Raw genomic sequence first — 22,428 nt, forward strand, 5'->3', positions numbered from 1 at the left:
ACAGCACTTACTCCTATTATTATTATCTATGGTAATTGGTGATGCTGCCACAAACATGTGAAAAACCTCTCTCTTTCACACACACACTCTCGTTCTACAGTCTACACAAATGGACACTTTAGTACACACACGCACACAATGCCAACTGGCAGTGTTGATTCATTCGCATAAAGATAAAATAAGAAGGCGAAAGGAGTGAGCAAAGGGACAAGCAGTTTAGAATTCTAGTGTGATTCGTTTGTTTCTCTCTCTCTCCCTTTTTTGTTTGTCAATGATTTATTTTTTTCTCCATCCTTTAGTGTTCCTCATCTTCTACTTAAACTGAGAAGAACCACATTGAGAAGCACAAAAAGGAGAGAAAAAGAGAGAAAAATAGGTCCTTTATTTACTACTCCACACACACTCTTTCACTTGATCACAATATAAGAGTGTACTACTACTTACCAATCACTCAAAGAAAGCAGGGCTAAATGGATATATCAAGTTCACAATACAATAGTGCTGGTGAGTCTGGTTGGACACGTTACTTGGATCATTCCTCTCTCTCTGAGAGTTATTTCCAGAGGAGAGGTGGGATAGAAGACTATGGAGGAAAGGGGGCAACACTGGAGGAAGAGGAAGAAGATTTGTCCATGATCTCTGATGCTTCATCTGGTCCTCCACATTACCATGAAGATGATGATCAAAACTACTGTGTAAATTGGTATCCTTCTACTTCTCACTACACCAAAGAATCAGAAAACAACAAGAACAAGAAGGTCAAAGAATATGGTAACAATCAACAACCTTCATCACCTCTTGATGACACTGCCAGTTCCCCTGTTCTTAACTGTCCCAAGGCAAGTCAAAATGCAATTGTAATTGTAATGTCATCTCCATTGGCATAAACTATTTATCTATATAATTTCTCCTTAGCAGCAACTCGTTTTAGGGAGGCTAATGCTTATTTTTTAAAAAATTAAATAGAAGAAAGCCAGTTTCTCAGGGAATGGAGCAGTGGAAAATGCAGTGGATTTTCCCCCATGTTTTTCGGGAACAAGAATTAAGGTACTCCTCTAGTTTTAGTATTAAATACTATTTAATATTTCTATTGCATTTTGCTTATTGCCTGGTTGCACATTTTGTTGTGTTGAGCTAAACAGTAAACTAATCAATTTCTGCAGAGAAAGTCTAAATTCCAGAAGCACTTCAGTTTCTTTGAGCGTTCTCTTGGTGGAAAACAAGCTTCAGAGGAACCAGGTGATCCATTGTTTCTGTACATTATGTTTTTATGTTTGTGTACTTTCTATAATTAAGTTACAGGTGTCACATTTGTCGCATCATTTATCTCCTGATTAGGTGGTTTCGATGAAGGAAGGAAATGAACATTTTAGCGGTTGTAGCTTTTGCTTCTGCTGTGGAAAGAAAGACTAGGGGATTTCAAAGTAGATGTTGTTCAAGGTCAAAGAGAAACCCCTTTGATTTTTATTTCTTCTAGAAAGGAAATAAAGGGAAAATCTCTTTTGTTGTAATTTTATTGTTTTTTAATATGTGCTACTGTGCCACTGCCAATGCAGTTTGGAACAACATAAGAGAATATAAGAAACTGAAGAGGGTTTCTGATTCCATTTTCTTGGATGCCATCAGTGACAGGCATGTCTGAATATGGTCACAAATTGTTTTTTTTTTTCCCTGGTATCGAGAACACAAGCATTAAGTTGCTAAATTCGAATATAAGGTAGCTGGAAACTAACTGTTCACACATCAAAGCAGGAACTATGGTCCTTGATTTTCATTTCAATAACATTGAAATACCTGTTAATATAATCTCAGATAAATGTTCACATGTTCAATTTCACTTTAAAGGCTTGATTTTAAGTTCAGAATTGATAAATGATTTAAAACAACCTTAAATGTATGTTTGTTTCCCCATCCATAATTCACATTTAGTGCAAAACCACATCAAAATTAACGCAAAAGTAACTATTATAGTATGTTTGATCCATGTATCGGAGGTGATTTTCATCGTTGCGAATGTAATTTTCCGAAGCTAACAGTTATAGCTTTCACATCTCAAATGTGATTCCTTCATCCTTAACGAGTTTTCAAGCACGTTATTAGTTGTGTTGGAGGTCCAAATTCAATAGGGTATCTAATGTATTTCCAAACACACTATTAAGTAGCTTTTTTGTGTTGGAATTTTTTTTATGTACTGAATATTACTATCTTACTTCTAGAATAAAAACATTAAAATATAAATCACGTACTTCAAAATTAATTTTGTAAACGTCACTCAAATACACAGTCAAAGGATATGCAGCAACCAAAGAGCCAAGCACCACCAAGCATATGTGAAACCAAAAAGGCCTAGTAAGGAGTGGTGTGACCCACTATATTAAGTTCAGCTATTGCCAGCCTAGCTCTCAACCACTTTGGGCGGGTTAATATGGTAACCTAAGCTGCTTGAATGCTTGACACCAAAAATAGACAAGTATCCAAATGAAACCAACAGTCAATTAAGCTGCATTCTCTGCCAAAGTAGGCACCCCCACCACCACCTGATAGCTAACCCACCTAAAGTGTGTCATCCATATACAACACAACACTCGTACAATTATTGATTTTTTGTTTTTCATAGAATATCCTACCAAATCTCTTATTCCAAGTGTTATATATCCTCCTCAGACTCAAACCCAACTCATGGATCTATCGGAAAAGCAGCTTAGATGTTGGGAAACCGACAACACCCATGCCTTTCACTTTCACTACTCATCCCTGTTTTTATGGCCATTCTAAATTGGCGTTTGCGACTTACAGTTAACAAATTATTGCGGCCTTGCTTGCTTTTCGGCATTATCCACATAGTGGAATGTAAAGATGTAGAATGAAAACAACAAAACATTGCATTGAAATGAGTAACACAACGGAACGGTTTAAAGTAGAATTTGGTCCTACAATTTTTACCTTCTATATTTATATCTAGGATATTTCTAACCAATACTCTGGTTAGAAATCGCATTCAAGTGCAATAAAAATCATAATAAGCGTATATTAATAATGTTTTTCTTAATATTTTTTTTAACCAAGTTAGCATTTGTCTAATAAGGATTAAAAACAAACTGACATAATTGTAAAAATACAAAGTCAACAAACTTAGCTAACTTACCATACCATGAATGACCGTGTAAAATTGTGTTTTACATTATTAGTGTTCTGTCTTCTTCTTTTTTCTTCTTAAAAATATTTTTATTTGAGAAATATGATGAATTGGTTATGACATTGATTTTGGAAACAAAAAAATCAATTAAGTAAACAAATTGTTGAAAATCAGTTAACAAAAGCTAAAAGAACGTGTTTGATCCAACTTTTTGTTAAATTATATTTTTTTTAATTTCATTTAAAGATATTTTTAAATCAAGTATCAACTATTTTTCAAACATTTTAAATTTTGAAATATATGTTATCCTATATGTATTTTACATTTTATTAGATTTTTTTTTCATTTCAACTTTTTTATCACTATAAACTATTTTAAAACTTTTACATAACATAAATTAGTTTTCTTCTTGCGTGCGCACACATAATAAAGATAGAAAGTTGTATGAGAAAAAACAAAACGAATTTGATAAAAGTATATATAAAATTATAATTAAAATTGTATATAAGTGATAAATTAAATATATGATGAATTGTAGAATAAATAATATATTACTTTGAAATTATAATATTGTTATGAAGATTGAGTATAAGTGTAAAGTTGAATATATCATAAATTTTTATATGTTTTATTTAATTATATGTATGTTGAGGTAAAGGGTATCACAAAACATATCTAAAAAAACATTTATATAAAACCTTTATTATTATAGCTGATAAAAATAAATAAAAACATTCGTTATTGTCGTAGTTGAGTGCTGCATGACTAATGGATTCCATAGCAATGTCAAGAAGTTGTACCAATTTCTCATTCGGAATGTCCTTCTTTCTGAGATCAGTAGTTTTGATGTTTTAACAGTTATTTCACCTTGGGTAACCTCGGCATTATCTCAAGAGGCCAGATGCAATTTTGGAATTTGGGATAATTCAATGGCATGTGAGCCTCTGTTGCTAATTAACTTAAAAATGTATAATTGATTATTGATAAATTCTATTCTTATCCCTATACTGAGTATACTCCGGTAGTTGTTCATTCGCCATACTCATACCCTGGGACTTTTGTTGAATAAGTCTTCCTAGTTAACGTAGTTGTTGTAACTATTAGGAGAATTGTTCCTAAACTTTAGGAGAAAGTTATTCTGTTTTATCTCAGTTAGTTTTTGGTTTACTCCAATCACTATAAATGTATTGCATTGGCAGCTGAATAAATTGAACTCCCACAATCTGTTTCTCAAAATATTTATATTCTCCAGAATTTTATTTCTTTGTTTTTTTTACTGCCTTTATTCCCTAAAAACCAACAGCTTTCCTGTTATAATGAGAGAAATACACATTGATTCACTGAATGACAAAATGGCCAGTAAACTTGCTAGTTTTTCTTGACATGACATTAGGATAAAGCAATTGCCCCGTAGCATTGTATCACATTGACTCAGTCGGGTATTCCTACAATGGCATATTAGATATCCATCTACTGAACATGGCTAAACATTCTTCAGGTTTGTACTCGGGAGCTGTATGTCCTCCACCCTACAAGTAAACCCCTCAACAACAGAGGTGAAGTTAATTATATAAGTGAAACAGTAGAACAGGGCTTACCTTCACAGTTGCAAATGTCATCCGATTTGAGTAAGTCCTTGTATAACTATCAGCAATTTAGTAAACAAAGTGAGGTTAGTCAAGCTTCTCAGATAATTGAAAGGTAGTTTGGATAAATTTTCCCATAAATAAATATAGGAGAAGAAAATAAAAAAAAAATGCATTGAATTTTTCTACGATAAAAAATCAACTTGTATATCTTAACTTTTGAAGAAACTAAACTAAAAAATCTTCTACAAAAATGAAGTGCATATATTAATTGAAAGTTTACTTTACTTTATTTTATTATTTTATTGTATTCTCTTGTAAATACGGGTGAAAAGTTTATCTAAACAAAACCCTCATCTTGTATCACTTTCCAGTTGGCGCATACCCTGCTACTTGGCCATCGTAATACCACTGCCTCCAGTCAGATACGATGGAATAGTTTAAAGATCTTATCCACGCTTGAGTAGCCAAGAATGGAACTACCATGTCATGATCCCCACTGTTAGCAAACAAAAATAATATTTACACTCTAAATGTTAGTTGATACCTAATAAGAGAAATAAAAGAGTAAAAAGTATATATATATATATGATAGGTAATACAATACGATAAGAAAAAAATGACGAGTGTTAATTAAGTGTTAAAATAAAATAGGATGTTCAAAAACCATTGCTTGTTGACAAAATTTAGTTAAATGCCCTCTGTAAAAACCAAGCCACTAGGGCAGTACTAAAAACAATAAATCAGAATCAGATACTACTACATTGTAGCAATATACATGAAAATCTTGACCTGTATATTAATGAACGATAGCCTTTTCTGCTGAGATTTACGTGATATTGGAAGCTGCTAGGGATATCGGCATTAAACTTAGATTTTAAGTCATCGTTACACCGCGTCCATTTTCCTATACTTCCCTAGAGCACATACAGTCAGATAGTTTATTCAGTAGTTGCTGTTCTGCTAGCAGTAACACTTTAAAGAAAATTACGCCGATAAATACCTTCCGAACATGCAATGCTTTGCGAACATTATCATCATTGGCCCAATAGCTACAGAGGACATATGCATGAGACTGCAGATGGAAATATTAGAAAATAAGAACTTTTAAAATAGATATGGAATAACAATTGCATGATCGATCAATTCTGAAACCTAAGGATATTTATCAACTTCGACCGTTGGATCGATCATGCACAAATGTTCAGTAATAAAAATTGCTAAATGTTAGCTGATCATTTAAAGTAGTTAGCATGATCTTTTCAAAAAGTTGTTTATTTTTTTAAGAAGTTATTATTTCCAACTACTATAAAAAGATGGTGAAACAGAATTTTTTTAAAGGTGTTTCTGAAGCTTACATAATCACTATAATTTTTTTTAACTAGTTTACTCGTAGATACCTTACTGATGGCATTTTATTGTATGAGTAATGATCCTCGTAAATTTCATTTTTGGTTTGTGTGGTGAAAGGAAGGAAACAGAAAAAAATATAAAGAGAAAGAAAGTGGTAAATATGATAAATAATGTGATAAGAAAGTAAAAAAAGATAAGAATTTTTTTTGGAGCGGAAGTAAAACGAAAAAGAAGTTGGGTGTATGTATAGTATTTTCCTTATTGCTCACAGTTATAGAGAATCTAGCTAGTTCCTGCACACACATATATAACTTGGTAGGTATGAATATTTACTCGACAGTATAAGGGTGGCAATGTGAGACGAGGACTGAAAAACGCTGAGGTTTTATGAGCAAGAGAACTTCTTCTCCAAGTGACTTCCATATCATTACGCAGATCGGACTCGTCGCAAAGGGGTGCCAAAACATGGCCAGTTTCAATTCCTGAAATAGACTGAGGAAGTGCAAGGAATGAGTGAGTAAACCAGCTTTGTGATTGTGACTGTTGTTATCCCAATTCATCACGTTTTGTTTCAAGAACAAGAAAAAAGAGATTAATTACTTATTTCGTCCTACACTTAAAAATTATTTGTGTTAGTCTTACACATATACCTTTTAGTCCATTTTACTCTATCATCCAAAATTGTAAGAATAGGTTAACTAAGTGGTTTATGGTGGTTCATTTTTTTTTTAAGCTATTGGAATCACAATTTCATCCTTATAGTTTGTATACATTGCACAAAGACGCTATCAATTAAATGTTTGTGATTAAATGGGTATTGTGGACAACGAACAAAATGGATTTGAGTACCAATATGGACCTCTGATATGAACATTACGAGGCACAAAGTGTTGTCCATATGAATTGATTCCAGATGGATCGATCACGGCGGGGATTCCCGTTGGTCCGGGATTCCGTACAGGCGCTTCCGCGGCCTGCAGTTGCACCTGTGCGTGTGGTTGAAGCTGAAGAGAGCGACGTTGCTGATTTGGTTTCTGTCAGATCTTGGTTTGAATTTGGAGAGGGAAGGGTTGGGACAGAGGAGGAGGAAGTTGAGGGAAGAAGAAGAAGAAAAAGAAGTAAAGAGAGGTAGCGACACCGCCGGAGATCGCCTCTGGCGGCGGCGCACGGTGAGGAAGGAGATAATGTAAATTAATTTTAATTACTAAGATTAACTAAAAGTTTAATCTCAACCGTTCAATATTTTATTATTAAATCTATTGGTTGAAAATTACTGCTCCACCAAAGATCACTTAATCACCTAGCCCATCCTAGAGACCGTCTTTAAAAATGTGTGAAACTAGGACGAGTTAAAAAGTATATCTAAAAGGACTAAAAAGTATAAACACCAATCTAGTAATTAAACTAAAAAAGAAATAGAAAAGTGACACAAAGAAATGAAATGGCTTACCTCCTCGTACGATTGCATGTCTCTTAGACATAACGCGTTTCTTGGGTCTATGTTGCGATACTCTCCTCTACAATTCTTTTGCAGTGACTGTTCACTCGGTAAATTATTTGAATTTATTAGTATTTCATCTTTTGGAATTTAATAAACATAAACAGAACAACAATCAAAAAAGAAAAAAAATCATTGGTCAATTCCTTCTACTAATAAAAATTAGCAATCCTAATAATTAAGGTCTGTCCGTAAAAATAGAAAAAAGAAAAAAGTAAACAAAGAACAATTGCTATTACTAACTCGCGCGTAAAGGCAAAATCACCTCGTAGAGTTCATCTGAAATTAATGCCATGCCATGATTAAATGGTATTTCATAGTTTTTTTCAGTTGATGTTGTTATGGGATTTCCCAGCAGGTATCCCTGTAAAAAGAACGGTTCCTAATCAATCTGCCTGATTAATAAAAGCATAATTTTATTTTATACCCGTCCATTTATAGTGGAAATCATTATGCAAACTATTCAAAGTAAATAATGCACTCATTTATCCTGCGGATGGATAGCTTGCTCGATAAAATATATAGAAGAAAAAAAACAGAATAGGTATTAATAAATAAATGTGGCATGTGATAATAATATAGGAAGAGAGGTGTGATAGTATAGAATTTTGGGTGTCTTGAAATCGTAGTTGTAATTTAAATGCACAAACCTGGATGTATATCCATGGTTGCATACCACCTTCGTTTCCTGCGGGTATGGAAAATTGGGCAAAAGGTGAAATCCATAGTAACACTAACATATTGGAATATAATGATGTTTCTATATATTTAAGTTTAGTTTCAACTTTAGCGTACAATTTGATCCTTTTGTTAGTGCGAGCGATACCATTTGAAATTTCTTGAACAATAACTGGGACAGGAATGCCGCAGTATGAGTCACCAGCAATGTAGACTTCATTTGAGAGAAATTCCGGATGATCAATTAGCCACTACACAGATTTAAACATCACTATCACAACTTATTCCAGTTATTCTCAATTTACATTTGCAAAACTGACACTGTAGGGAGGTTATTATGTCAACGAAAAGATTTTGTTCTGCTAAGTTTACCTTTAAATTTAGTAAATTTGGTCTTCCGTGTACTTTTTTTCTAGGGATGAAATAATTTTAGAAGCATAGAAGTAAGAAATAAGTTGAAAAAATTCCATAAATTTTATGAGATGTGAAATTAAGATTTGAAGAAGGAAAGTTTTGAATTTCTTTTTATATTTAGGTGAAAATTTTGATATTTTGACAAATGAGTTTTGAGCAAAACAATTTTAATCAAATCTAATTTGTAAAGATTTTAAGTAAAAAAGAGAAGTAACAAATGAGCCAAATTTATTAAAGTTCAAAAATAAAGAAACTAAAACCACACTTAATACAAATTAGAAAAATGAAAAGGGAAGTAAGGCAATGAAAATTAAGATGGATGTACCTTCCTAATAAATTGATGAGCATGGCGAACAAGCTTAGAGCTACTTTGCTGAACAGCACGTTCTGTTTTGGGATAAGAGAAGCCAGTACCCGCAGGCAGATCCACAAATATAATGCTACTTACCTGATCATAATCACAACTTTAAGCAATTAAGCTTAAAATTTGAATAAAAAGAATTAGCTGCAAGAAATCAAATCAATCTATTATATCAACCTTTGTCCATGATTGTGGCTTCAAGGTCAAATTAGGTAGGCTCCCATTGTATTCCTCGTTTTTAAATGTCAGTGGACCTGCAACTCCACCAAAATAATTACAATGTATAAGCAAAGTAACTGTTTATTATTATCATACAGAATATAAGTTTATCACGTTAAGTGACTAGAAGTTACATAGTATGCATAAAATTTCTGGCAACTAGCATTCTTTACCTATTTCAAAGACAAGGCCAGAGAAAGCAGAGCAACCGGGACCCCCGGTTAGCCAAAGTAGGAGAGGGTTCCCTTTAGGATCGTTCTCTGACTCGATAAAATAATAGAAGAGTTCTGCGTGCTCCTCTGCTTCAGTTTCACCCACTTCCACGTAACTGATATCAAGCGCAACAACGATTATTGGTCTTTAATCAGAGAAATTATTAACTAGTCTTGCATCATTGTGCATTCATAGTTTCGTCCATTTTTATATGATTGGTATTTTATAATAAAGAATTAGTAATTAAATATTATGCACCAATGTCATAATAATAAACAGTTAATTTGTCAATAATAATTTCTCCTTTATTCCATTGTTGAAAATTTTCATAAGATAAATTGGAAGTTTAGCTTACCCAGTTTCAAGTAGAAAAGGAAGGGGTCCCTGGAAGCCAGGAAGGAAGCGAACTATGTTGTGACATTCTGCAAGTTTTGATGAAATGAGCAACACGAACGCAAGGACAACAATGTGCGATCCTGGACTTGCCATCGTTTCTTCTTTATCCACTCCAATGACCAATTTTATAATTAAAAAAAATATATCTGCCATATGAACACGGTTCAAAAACGTCACTTTTGCATACATTAAATGATTCGTCTAATCAAATTAAAATATCTCAACCAAAGTGTCGCCGAAACAGTCTAAAAGGTTAATTATTTTTTAAATTATAAATTTTAAATAAATATTCAAGATAAGTTTAAGATATCTCATAATTTTTACATTTAAGTTTAAAGTGATAAATCATTTTATGATTTTTTCTTTTTTTAATATTTTTTATTGAAGTTATAAGAAAATTTACAACTTCTTAATTATTTTTAAATGTAAATTTAAAATGGTAAATTTTTTATAACTTTAAATTCGTAAATTAATTAATTACGAGCTTAAAGTCATAAATAATTTTATTTAAATTAATATTTTTATTTTTATTTTTATACATTATTTTATTCAATATTTTTATATTTTTAAATATTTTTTATATTTGTTATTTAATATTTTTATATTAATTTATTTTTTTATTTTTAAATTTTATTTAATATTTTCTATATTAAATAAATCCTTAACATTATTAAAAATATATAAAATATTAAATAAAATAAAAATATTAATTTAAAATAAATTATATATGAATTTAAGGTCATAAATAATTTACACTTTAAAAATAAATTTTAAAAAGGTAAGAAATCATAAAAAAATTTATGATTTCAATAAAATAAAAATCATAAAATAATTTATGATTTTAAAATTAGAAGTAATAAAATATTCTATGACTTATTATTTTTTATATTTATTTAAAATCTATTCTCATTTGATAATTTTTTATACTAAAAGATAGTTTGGCCCCAAATTGGCTTTTTCCTTTCGTTTTCTTCCTTGACGTTCTCTCACATCGTTGTCAATAGTGGCAGCCTTCTTCACGACTCTGGTTTATAACCATTCTCATCAGAAATTTATCAAAAATGGACTCCTGTTTCTTATTGTGAAGTCTCTCTTGATGCACTAGTGACAAGAACTGCTGGCAGTGGCAGTGGCAGTGATAGTGACAGTGACGGATCTATATTGGGTTGAGGGTATGTTTTTGCATCTTTTTATTTTATAAAATTCATTAAATTTGTAAATAAAATCTTATATTTTTATATTTTATTTTATTTATATTTATATAATTGAATCCATTAATTTTATTTTTTATAATTTGTACTTATTGATTGAAGGTCTTGAATCCGTCGCTAATTAGGAAAAAAAAAAGTGACAAAAACGGTGCCAGACTCTTCTGAATGTCTTTTCTTTTTATATAATATCAATATCAATTACTCGATGACAATGGTGTTGATTGTTAACAGTAATTCCACCTTCAGTAACTTCGGCATTATCGCAATAGCAATGGCATGTGAACCTCTAATGCTAACAATTGAAAACACTGACAAGCATTTATTGTAATATAGTAAAAAATGTACAGTGTAACTGACAAGCATTTATTGTCGTACCGTAGGCCTTTTCTCTTTGGATTAATTTAATATGGACTACCTTTGTATTGATTTCAAGTATTAGGGTATGTTGTTAGACCTAATTATATGATTATTATTTATAATATCTATAGCCTTTTTTTTATGGAAATACACATTTTTAACGAGTTTTTCTTAACTCGCATTTGATAAAAAAAATTAAAAAATAGAAAATTAAATTTTAAAATTAAAATTTAACCCATTTTAAATTATTTTAAAAATTAATTATAAATTATCTAATAAAAATTTATTTGTCCAAAATAATAACATAATTTATATCTTAAATTTCTTAAAAATAATTTTACTTCATGTTTACTTGATTTATAATTTTATCCTAAATCAAAATATTATGTCTTTTCACCGATTGAACCATATAAAAAATATTTAAATTTTACATATTTTTTACTTTATTTACATTGTTTATTTATTAGTATTATATTATTTTTATATTAAAATGCAAAAAATTCAGGGGCCCACAAATAAAACCGTTTAATTTGTAAGTTAAGCTCGGAGTAAAACACCTACAAATTAAGTGGGCTCAAAATTTCAAGGTCCATATACCATGTAATGTAAGTTGTGAGTTTGATGTGTGATCCATGTCCTCAAGTCTGATTGCCCATAAATGAATTAATCAGGCACGGTAGAATATGAATCATTTCTCTCCTCACCCGGTGGATCAAATGTATTTGGCATATTTACGTACTTTTTTGAACAATTATATTGTAGGTTTAATTGTTATTTTTGGTTTTTTAGTTTATTTTTTAAGTTTAATTTGATCTTTTTATTATTAAAATATTCAATCTAATCTTGTAATTTTTTAAAATTTTGTAAGATCTTTTAATTATTAAAAATTTCAATTAGGTCCCTTATTTTTTAAAAGAGGTTCAATTTAATCTTATTTTATGAAAAAAATTATCAAATGAGAAATCTAATTTTAAATAGGTTAAATTACTCATTTGATCTCTATAGTTTCATCATTATTATCTTTTTAGTCCTTATAGTTTGAAAGTGATTTTTTTAGTTCATATAATTTATATTTTAATTTTCTTTTAGTCCGTATAGTTTAAAAGTGTTTTTTTAATTCTTATAATTTCATGATTCTTAATTTTTTAGTCCTTATAGTTTTCAAATTATATAGATTAAAAGAGAATTAAAATTCAAATTATAAAGACTAAAAAAATACTTTTAAAATGCAGGGACTAAAAGATAATTAAATTATAAATTATAGGAACCAAATGATTAATTTAACCTTTTAAATAAAAACTGTCAAGAAAAAAAAGCTTGTTTCATTTAAAAAAAAAAAAAGAGTTGAGAACGAAAAGTAAACACAATTTAAACTGAAGAAACTAGAGTAGTGGAAGTTACTTTGTCTTGTAACAAAAAAAAAAAAAAACAAGACTAATTTGAAGGGACTTTTAGGTGTAAAATTTTTATTATTTTTTCTTTAAATTTTAGTTTCAAAATATATAAAACTCACTTTTCCTATCTTGTTAAATTTAATTTATTAGTTTATATAGATGTGTTTATGTGGTGATAATAATAATAATGATGTTAACGATAATGATTGTGATAATAATGGTAACAATAGTAATAATGTTTAATTTTAAATATGAATGTAAAAATATTTTAAAATAAAATTAAAAAATATTTCAATTTTACTTTTATAAAACACATTTTATTTTTAAATTACATTTAAAAATAACAAACTCATGACAAACCCAAATAAATCCTAAAGGAACTAAAATCAAATTAACAAATACTAAACATTCGACCACTAAACTACCAAAGCCTTAAATTGCCACTTTAATTTTTAATCTTATAAATTATTAATGATAAAAAATGCAATTAAAAAATCAAAGTATATATAGCATTTTATGAAATTTAAAACTACACAGGATTCTTTTAAGAAAAAAAATAATGCAACTAAGTTTATAATCTTTAGTACTACTAGGAATTAGGGATTTACTATATATAAAAAAAAAAAAAAGCACAAAAGTCTTGCGATGATGACATTTATTGTGCATTTGATGCGGCTTATATTAAAAAGATTAGTTATTTTTTTAATTTTTTTTAAAAAATGTCAGATATAATTGTTCCATATATGATAAGAAAAATTTCAGACCATGACCCCTCACCCCTAGTGACTTGTGAGTTGTCCTGAACAATAAGCATGAGCCTCGATTTATTTAACCTGTTATAATTAATTGGATCGATTTAATAAGTACATTAATTTTGAGTACAGTATAATCCACTACTAGAATAAATCAGATCGAATTAATTTAGTTTAAACCCATCCCGTAACATATGGACCTGAATGAAATTGGCCCTAGACATCGCTGTCTAAAATGCTAGGAAATGAGGCAAATTTTCTGAGAGCATATTAGCCATAATTAACTCTTCTGTTATCACAAACTTTAATTTCTCTGTCTCATTTAATCATTTTTTTTTAATGAATGATCCATTTAATCATTTATTACATTTTATACCTACCAAAATACTACTACTAATCTGACTCGTTCCTCGGATAGTATCTTCCATTAAGGACCGACAAATTAATATCATTTTAATTCTCTTTCGCCGTCGACTGCCGCTCAATCAACCGAAATCTAAAAGCATGTAAGAAAATAGATAGAATAATTCAAAATTAGAATCAACCAATTTTTTCATTGTTAAATAATAATATAAAAGAAACATGTTTGTAGGACATTTTTATTTAATATTTTTTAAAATGCTATAACAATGAGAAAAAAATAATCTTTACAAGATTTTTTTAATAATCACAAATCATAATACGATTATCTGATAATTGTTCCAATAATTGTTTTAAAAAATATATTATGATGAGAGTATGAAACTATTTTAATAGTTTATAAAAATTAAAAATTAAAAATCTAGCAATTACTAAAAAGATATTTGAAGATACAATACCAAAGAAAAAATTCACTTTACACAACCGTTGCTTTCAATGCACTATCCACCACCCCCACCCACAATGGAAAACCAAACAAAATCACATGATATTCCGATCAAATATAATTAATCTCAATAAAATTACCAGAATCTATCTCAGAATGCATTCATAGATTGAACCATTGAAGCGAGCAACTAGCTAGGTTCACAACTTGAGTACTTGACAATTTACAAAACAGCACTTGTCTTTCCAACAGCATAGCTTCTACTTCTTGGATAGGCTTTGGGCACAACGGGAACTTCCCCTTCCCCCAAATCATAAGGCGTGTCCTCGTCGATCCGGCCCATGCCAACGCTCGTCGACTTGGGCAACCCATTTGAGGAAACGGGCCGGGTCTGGGTTTGGGCCTGCTGTTTTACAACCAAATCTACATCGATTATGTTGCCCAAAGTCCTGGCGGAAGCCGCTCTCAAAAGTTCGGCGAAATCCTCGTTGTTGTCGGAGCGTGACGTGGCAGCACTGTAACTCCTGGGCAAAGCCTGGAATCTGCCAGCAGCATCCACGGGGTTGCTGTAATTCATGTTGTGACCGCACTTCGTTATGCTGCTCACGTACATGTCCCTCGCTTTCCCCAACACCCTAAACGGCGTCGCTATCATCCACACCAGCTTGTTCTTCTTCTTGTTCCCCTTCCTCATATCGCCAGCTTCAATCAAAAACCTCTTTCCTAATTGCTTTAATGGTGAAAGAGATGATGATTTTTCTAGCGGTGTTAATTATTGTTCTTGTTATAAGAAAGGGGAGGAAGGTGGGTATGAAACTCTGAATATCTCATGGACTTTTTCAGAGCACACCGTATCAGAAAACCAAAACTTAGATAAGAACAAAGGCGTGCAACGTGTTAGCCTAATTTCTGCCTGATTATTTTAATTGATAATGAAGTTGTTCAATTTTTTTTTTTTTTTGCCAATAGTGAAAGGTGGCTTGGCTTGGGTTTGAAGGACCGCTACTATTTCAACTTTCGACACCATAGTTTGACTTGTTTTATACTATGAACACGATAAACGCGTAAAGGATAAAACTAAAATAATGTAATGAAAAGAAATAAAATAAGAGATTAAACGCTATACTTGTTGATAATTATTATCGTTTTTCTTGGACAAGCTTGATTGAAGAGCACGTGAATATTTATAAATGGTTTAATTACGATAACTATTTTTATAAACTTTCGCATAATAATTGCCAATATATAATATGATGATATATATGCATAACACGTTTCCGTACACGCTGTATACTTGTTCTTTTTTTTTTTTTTTTTTTTGCGAAACATGCTGTACTATACTTGTATTAGAAATATTAATATTGATTTTTATTTTATATAGAACCATTTTTGTAGGGTATAAATGAAGGACAAAGAAAATATCACATGAAAAATTAAAGTGCCGAGCAGGTTAAAAGAAACACGACATTCGTACGTATGGCTGACAATACAAATTAGAGCGTCAAGCCTCCGTCAACGAATGTAATCAAATAAAAATTCCACTCGTTTAACGACGTTCTTTTTAAAATAATAATAATTAAAAAAAACTTAACTTGCTAAATAAAGAGTGTGTTTTGTGCTTACATTCTGGTATGGAAGATTGACTCTATTAATTATAATGTTCAAATTGTAATGTGGACACGTATATAATAAAATAAAACAATTTCGGTGTTATGCAAGCAATTAATGGAAGTTAAATCATGTATTTAACAAAGGTTTAATTACTCTACGATCTCCGATCCACGTTCAAACAAACACCGCATAAGTAGATATTTTAATTTTAAATCCATGATTTTTCTTATAAAACTCTTTGAAAAAGCACCAGTCACTAAAAACAAATGACTTTTAAAAAGTTTAACCTAAGATATTAATTAAATACGAAGTTTTGTGTCGTGAGCTTAAGATTGATAATCAACAATTCAATATGACAGCCTAGCTACCCCTTCAACTGAAAACAAGAATGTTTGAAGATTTAAAAAGGAAAAAAAAAATCGTGATCCCCATCATAATGTTTTGCAGGCGAGTATGCAGTATTATTAATAATAAAAAAAAACGTACTTTTTAAAAGCACTGATGAACAGACATTCAAAAGCATGGTTAATTAACATGTCTTTATGGTGAAGGGAAAAACTTTACTAATTTTCTTTCAAATAAAGACAGCACCGAGTGGGCATTTTTAAAAGTTTTAAAAGTCATTTGTAAAAGTTCACAAAAGAACTCACATAAAAGACGTTGCCTATATAAAATATATGATACAAATATTCATTCATTACGTAGAAATTTATTAATTTTACAATTAATGAAAAAAGATAATAATGATGCAAGATGTACAATAATCAATGAAAAATCTTAAGAAAAATTTTCTTATATCATTGTCAAAATGTTCTTCAAGTAAACAGTAACATTTGAATATTACTTTCAATAGAGACTGTTTATTATTAGGAAAAACAAAGTCTACCTGTTAATGTTTAGTAGAAAATTTCGACGCTATGAATATAACAAAATTTATTTTAGTTTTGCCCATGATAAAATACTATTTTAAAATACAAAATTAAACATGCATGTTAAATATACTATATTTTATTTAATTTATTTATGTATTAGTGAAACATATTATAAATTTTTGAAATTTATAATTCTTTTAATGTTATTCTGTAAGTGTTTATTTATAATTATGCTCAACATTATTCATGAGAATATGTGATAATATTTAAAATGCAAAACTGTTAGACCAGCGAAAGACTATCACGTGTCTGTGAATGAAAATTAAGCGATGACATTGAAAACAAGTGTAGAATGGAGGCTACCATGGCCCTTCAAGAAGAAGAAAAAAAGCCTCCCCTTGACAATAACAGAGAATATCATTATTGAAGTGTTTCTCACTACTTTCCAACTAACATCTAAATTCTAAACTTAACTACTAGAAATCGCCAATAATTGTAGCCGTCCTGCTTTCAAATTTCAACTCGCAAACTTTTTCTTCCTCCTAATATATATACTAGTCTTTGTACCTGTGTGATGAATGAGGCTTTTTTATATGTAAATTTTTATAACATTGTGTTAATAAAAAATTATGTACACAATCCAAAATAAAAATGCACAATAGTTTTAATGGAAATACATGTTAGAAATGGGTACACAATAATGTAAAGCTATAAAAAAATTAGACAATAATAATAATATTAATGACAATCATTTCAAAAAAAACTAAATAACTGCTTGGTGTTTCTGTAAAAACATAAAAGAAAACATAAGTATAGTACATATGCAAAAGTTGTCATATAACAAAAATACAATACATAAAAATATAATTAATATAATTGGCTTTTTTCCTAAAAAAATTCTTTATAAATTACATTTGAAGTAGTGTCTAACATATTTCCATCATTGTCACGTATATATTAGTATCTTTAGACAATATACGATTAGTAATTTTTATACCCCATCATATAACTATCTATAAGAGAATAAAAAAAATACTTTAGGAGATAAATTTTAATTGATTTGACTTTATTTAATGAATCTATTATTAAAATATTCATTATTTAGTTGAAAATTTATTTCCAGTAACTTATTCTTAATATCAAAATATAATATCAATTAATAAACAAATTAAAAAATAATTTTTTCTCCTAAAAGAATTAATAAAATTAAATAATATTAACCAATTTTTAATTAATATAATTTCTTACTTATATATTTAAGACAGAAAAAAGTATAACCTAATCAAGATTTTGGTGTTGATGGCCACTTGGCACTATCAAACAATAAAGAAGTCATCGAATGACACGTGTCACTAGATAAAATGAATGACCCGATTCCACCAGGTGCTAGCTAGTCCTACTTCTGTGGATGGTAAAACCTCATCTCCATTGAGAAAATCAGGTGATGAGCTATCAGCTATGTCTTTTGGCAAGAAGTAGCAGAACAAGTATAATGTTTGTTTGTATCATGCCTATCTTGTTTACTATTTCTTTCTCTTCTGTTCTTCTGTATACTAATCCACATCTTTTCTTTATTGGTATAAATTATAATCAAGCCGAATAAAGGAACAGATGAGTAAATGAGTTTGAGTTACATTTTGGTATTATGTCTATTGTATTTCTCATGCCTTTTTTGATATATAAAATAAAATATTAAACTTTGTTTGTTAGACAATATTAAAAAATATAGTTTATACACTTCACTATTTTGCATGACAGACAATATTAAACTGAACCAGAAAGCAAAAGCATGCCTAATGAAGGGTAGAAGTGTAGAACCAGAAAGCTTGATGTCAGCATATAAATATAATTGTGCATATACAACCGAGATTAAAAAATATACAAAATATTTATACAAGCTTTAACAACGTCTTGAACAGATTACCAACCTACCCTATACATCCTTTTGATAAGGCACGGTACCACAACGGACACAAAATAGTGAGGTGTATAAATTATAATAAAAAAAATTCATCTTCTGATGTGACATTTTTATATTCTTCGTTGGGACTAATGAAAATAAAACTTTGCAGCAGGGCCACAGGTTGTGGGATGGCCACCAATTTGATCTTTTGGAAAGAACGATGATGAAGCAGAGGAAAAACAACGGTGTCTCTCTGTAAAACTCAGTTTGGATGGTGTCCCTTATCATTGAAAGGTCAATCTCAAAACCTATAACAACTATATGGAACTTTCTTCAGTTATTGAGAAGATGTTCAGTTGCTTTACCATTAACATTAGCTAGTACTTCTGCCTTCAAAATTCTTTCATTAGCTAGTTTTTTTTTTTATATTTTTGATAGATCGTTTTTTATCAGATGTAAAATTAATTACGAGCCTTTTTTTTTTTCATAACTTAGTTTTCTTTCAAAGGCATACAGAATTTCAGGAATTGGGACCAATTGATTAACACGGAAACATATTAGTGCAAATTCAAATTTGTATTTAATAAATCTATAAATTGGAATTCAACATTTGGTTAATTTCACTTGGCAAGAAAGAGACTAAGCATGTTCTTTAGCCACCATATTTCCCTTATTGAAATTCTACATAACCACTTTGCATCATAACATTTTCCTATTCATAAAATTAGGTCAATGCCATTCTCCTGGCCTTCCTGGGAAAGATGGACTAAGTGAGAGCTCTTTGAGGGATCTTCTCCCTGCTCCTCTTGTCATGATTTATTATTTATACTCTCATTTCTCCAGGCTCATTTTAAAAATATGTTTGTTCTTTTTTATAATACTTTCTTCAAATTATCTCTTGCATTAATTATTTTTTTATCAAAATAATAATAATTACTTCACAATTTTTTTAGCCAATAAACAATATATTTTGTAAATTAATTAGATAAATTTATTTTTTCTCTTGTCAAGATCCAAGAAGATAAATAACTAACACATATTAAGTAACTGGGTGAGACCTTATTAAGTGAAAAATGTGAGATGATGAGTTCCAATAATTTTAAAGGTAATTTTGAAAAAAAAATTATTAACAAATTTATGGTTACTAGCTAGATTAACCAACTTTCTTAATTCTTGTGAATTAGTTAAAATGGTCATGCTTTGTATAATGTTATTTTTCAACTATGATACTTCATTGGATGAACTCATAAACTTGAATTCTTTGTTAATGCAGGATGTCCAGTGATTCATGTCGGTGACTAAGGACTATAAAAGGCTATGAAAAAATTGGAGTGACTAAAGTTGTAGTATTAATGCATCTTGCAATGGTAGAGTATGTATCATATATGAATTTCTTCATATCATCCGAGGTAAAGTTGTGTTCATCTCAGAAGACATAATAATGAGTGGACTTGAATGTTCATGACCATAGTGACAACAAAGGTTAAAGTCAAATGTAAAAGGGTGTACTCCTAATTGTTCCAGGGAAAGAGAACCTACAAGATTTAAAGTTAGTGTTTTGTTGCTCAGGTTACTTCCCAAAAAATCAACCTTGCTGTAGCACAAAAAAGCGACATTAGAGTTTACACTCGATTTTTCCTACGCCTAATGAGGACAGGATTCCTTATGGTAATGTGTTCCCAGGAACAGTTGTGGACACAAAAAGTAGAACACTCTTTTGCATTTGACTTTTACTTTGTAGTCGTCCCTCGCTATTATGTCTTGTGGTACCTTTGATGATTTGCAGAAACTCAAATATGATATGTGAAGGTGCACTAATCCTACATTTTTAGCCCCTCTAGTGTACTACGTTGACCTAACTGCATATAAAGGATGCTTAACTATGAAACAACGAATTGGATGTAATCTCAAGGTTCTGTTGCATCCTTTTCGTCACTACTTATTGCTTCTTCATCACTTCAACAGACTCCTCAAGTTTAAATGACCTGGGGTATTACAACAAGTTACATGCTGATGTGGAAAAAGTAATATTCTGTCTGAAGGGCATATATCTACTCTTCTGTTTTGGCAGAATAACTTGTTTTGCTCCTCTTTTTAAGGCAACATTTCTCTGCTCTCTTTACATTGACTTTTACTACTTGAGTCTAATGGGTCAATTGCCTTGAAACTGTCTTGTCCTTTATATAGTTTTTACAAGTTTCATGTTGTTCACTGTAACAGAGCAGAAGTTCTTCATTCTCTATATGCACTGTAATTTAGGAATACCGAAGTTCTGCATTGTAGTGACATCTCCACAAACTGCTATGCAACTATTACATTATTTTGGGATGGCTGCAATGTGCTGCGTTCTGCTGCTAACTACATTGATGGCTACTCAACTTCTTATCAACCTAATCTGCCAGGTTTAGTGGTGATGTGTCAACAAAAAATGCTTTATGTCATGCCAATCATTTTCATTTTTCAGGTTAAAATGATATAACAACCGAAGCCTTTTCCCACTGGATTGGCTGTACAAATCAAATGTTGCCTTTGTACATAAAATTCATTTGTAATATTTCCTACCAAATAATATCTTCAGCAAACATTTTCAGTAAAGGGCATATTAAGTACTTTGGCATAAAAAATGGAGCTAAAATGATGGCCACAGGGTAAGCTTGTTTATGTATCTTGTAGGAAAAGGTAAGTCATTTTTGTTTTGGTCTATTGGTAAAAGTGTAGCAGGACACTTCAGTCATGCATTATTGGTGGACATGTAAACACTTTGTCTTCTATCTAATCTTGATTATATTTAAAATGGAATGAGAATTAGATTTTTATAAAATAATTCTCTCTGGAAAGGGCTTTGAATGCTCTTTTCCTTCTTTTCTGTCTTTGTTTTTCCAGTATTCTTATTTTTCCTCTAGTAAGTAATAACCTTTTTTTGTCTTCTGTGTTTCTTCTCTCCCTCATGTAGGTTGAGATGCTGAATCCTCCAAGAGATGTAGTAGGAAATACAATGCTTTTTTGTATGATATACGCGTTAATGATAGGTGCTTCAGTGCTTTTGACCATTTGATAGATTTTGCTGAACATTCTTCTAGTTTGAAGAACTTCCAATATGGAACTTTTACCAGGTTATTGGTTAACATCTTTGCTCTAATATTTTATTTTCTTGGATGATTACATAATAAAAGAACAATTTGTCTTTGTTCAACTTTTTCTACACGTGCTCCCTCAAGCGTATGCTGAATAAGAAAAGCTTTCTACACATGTGCTCCATCAAATGTAGAATAAAATGTGTCAAGTATTCTAAATATAATAAAATTATACGCATGATTATGACATACAGTATTACCTTTTTGGTTGACGAAGGAAGTAAAGTACTTGCAGTTGTTGCAAGTGGAAGAAAACAAATATAGAGGACAGAGCTGATATCCAAAATTAATAAATAAAGTGGAAGTTGAAATACAATGCTAAGTTGTCATATTTATGAAACTTGAACTTGACTTGTTTATAAAATATATACATAAGTATGAACTTTGCGTTTAATCGAAAATATAATAAATTAAATTCATATAATTTAAAAATAGTTCGTCTTATTTCTATTTTTAACCTTAAGGAAGGTTTTGGTGTCCAAATGTGGATATAAAAACAACTTCTACCTGACAACCTGGAAGTTCATGCACCATT

At 30.3% G+C, this 22,428-nt stretch overlaps 3 protein-coding genes across 7 annotated transcripts; 1 reads left to right on the plus strand and 2 right to left on the minus strand.

Annotated features, from left to right (window-relative positions):
* The first annotated feature begins 216 nt into the window (after positions 1–216).
* LOC114414778 lies at positions 217–1,602 on the plus strand. The gene is made up of 4 exons (XM_028379186.1): positions 217–839; positions 967–1,047; positions 1,164–1,239; positions 1,339–1,602. The coding sequence occupies exons 1-4, from the start codon at positions 471–473 to the stop codon at positions 1,362–1,364; spliced, it is 552 nt and encodes a 183-aa protein (XP_028234987.1). The 5' UTR covers positions 217–470; the 3' UTR covers positions 1,365–1,602.
* A 2,758-nt stretch (positions 1,603–4,360) lies between these two features.
* On the minus strand, positions 4,361–9,975 carry LOC114414779 (serine carboxypeptidase-like 7). Of its 5 annotated transcripts, XM_028379187.1 has the most exons (14): positions 9,814–9,974; positions 9,419–9,573; positions 9,204–9,280; positions 8,991–9,113; positions 8,400–8,502; positions 8,224–8,261; positions 7,839–7,937; positions 7,526–7,612; positions 6,409–6,567; positions 5,726–5,797; positions 5,515–5,639; positions 5,108–5,221; positions 4,735–4,780; positions 4,361–4,665 (listed from the first exon to the last, which is right to left on the minus strand). In XM_028379187.1, the coding sequence occupies exons 1-14, from the start codon at positions 9,945–9,947 to the stop codon at positions 4,582–4,584; spliced, it is 1,416 nt and encodes a 471-aa protein (XP_028234988.1). In that variant the 5' UTR covers positions 9,948–9,974; the 3' UTR covers positions 4,361–4,581. The 5 variants fall into 5 exon arrangements, with proteins under 5 accessions (XP_028234988.1, XP_028234990.1, XP_028234989.1 ...); XM_028379189.1 differs by lacking the exon at positions 5,108–5,221 and having other exon boundaries at positions 9,814–9,975; XM_028379188.1 differs by lacking the exon at positions 7,839–7,937.
* Positions 9,976–14,334: 4,359 nt separating this feature from the next.
* On the minus strand, positions 14,335–15,334 carry LOC114414781. The gene has a single exon (XM_028379192.1). The coding sequence runs from the start codon at positions 15,065–15,067 to the stop codon at positions 14,597–14,599; it is 471 nt and encodes a 156-aa protein (XP_028234993.1). The 5' UTR covers positions 15,068–15,334; the 3' UTR covers positions 14,335–14,596.
* Between the last annotated feature and the right edge of the window lie 7,094 nt (positions 15,335–22,428).

The sequence above is a fragment of the Glycine soja genome, chromosome 6 (genome assembly GCF_004193775.1).
Source record: "Glycine soja cultivar W05 chromosome 6, ASM419377v2, whole genome shotgun sequence".
Classification (NCBI taxonomy): Eukaryota; Viridiplantae; Streptophyta; class Magnoliopsida; order Fabales; family Fabaceae; genus Glycine; species Glycine soja.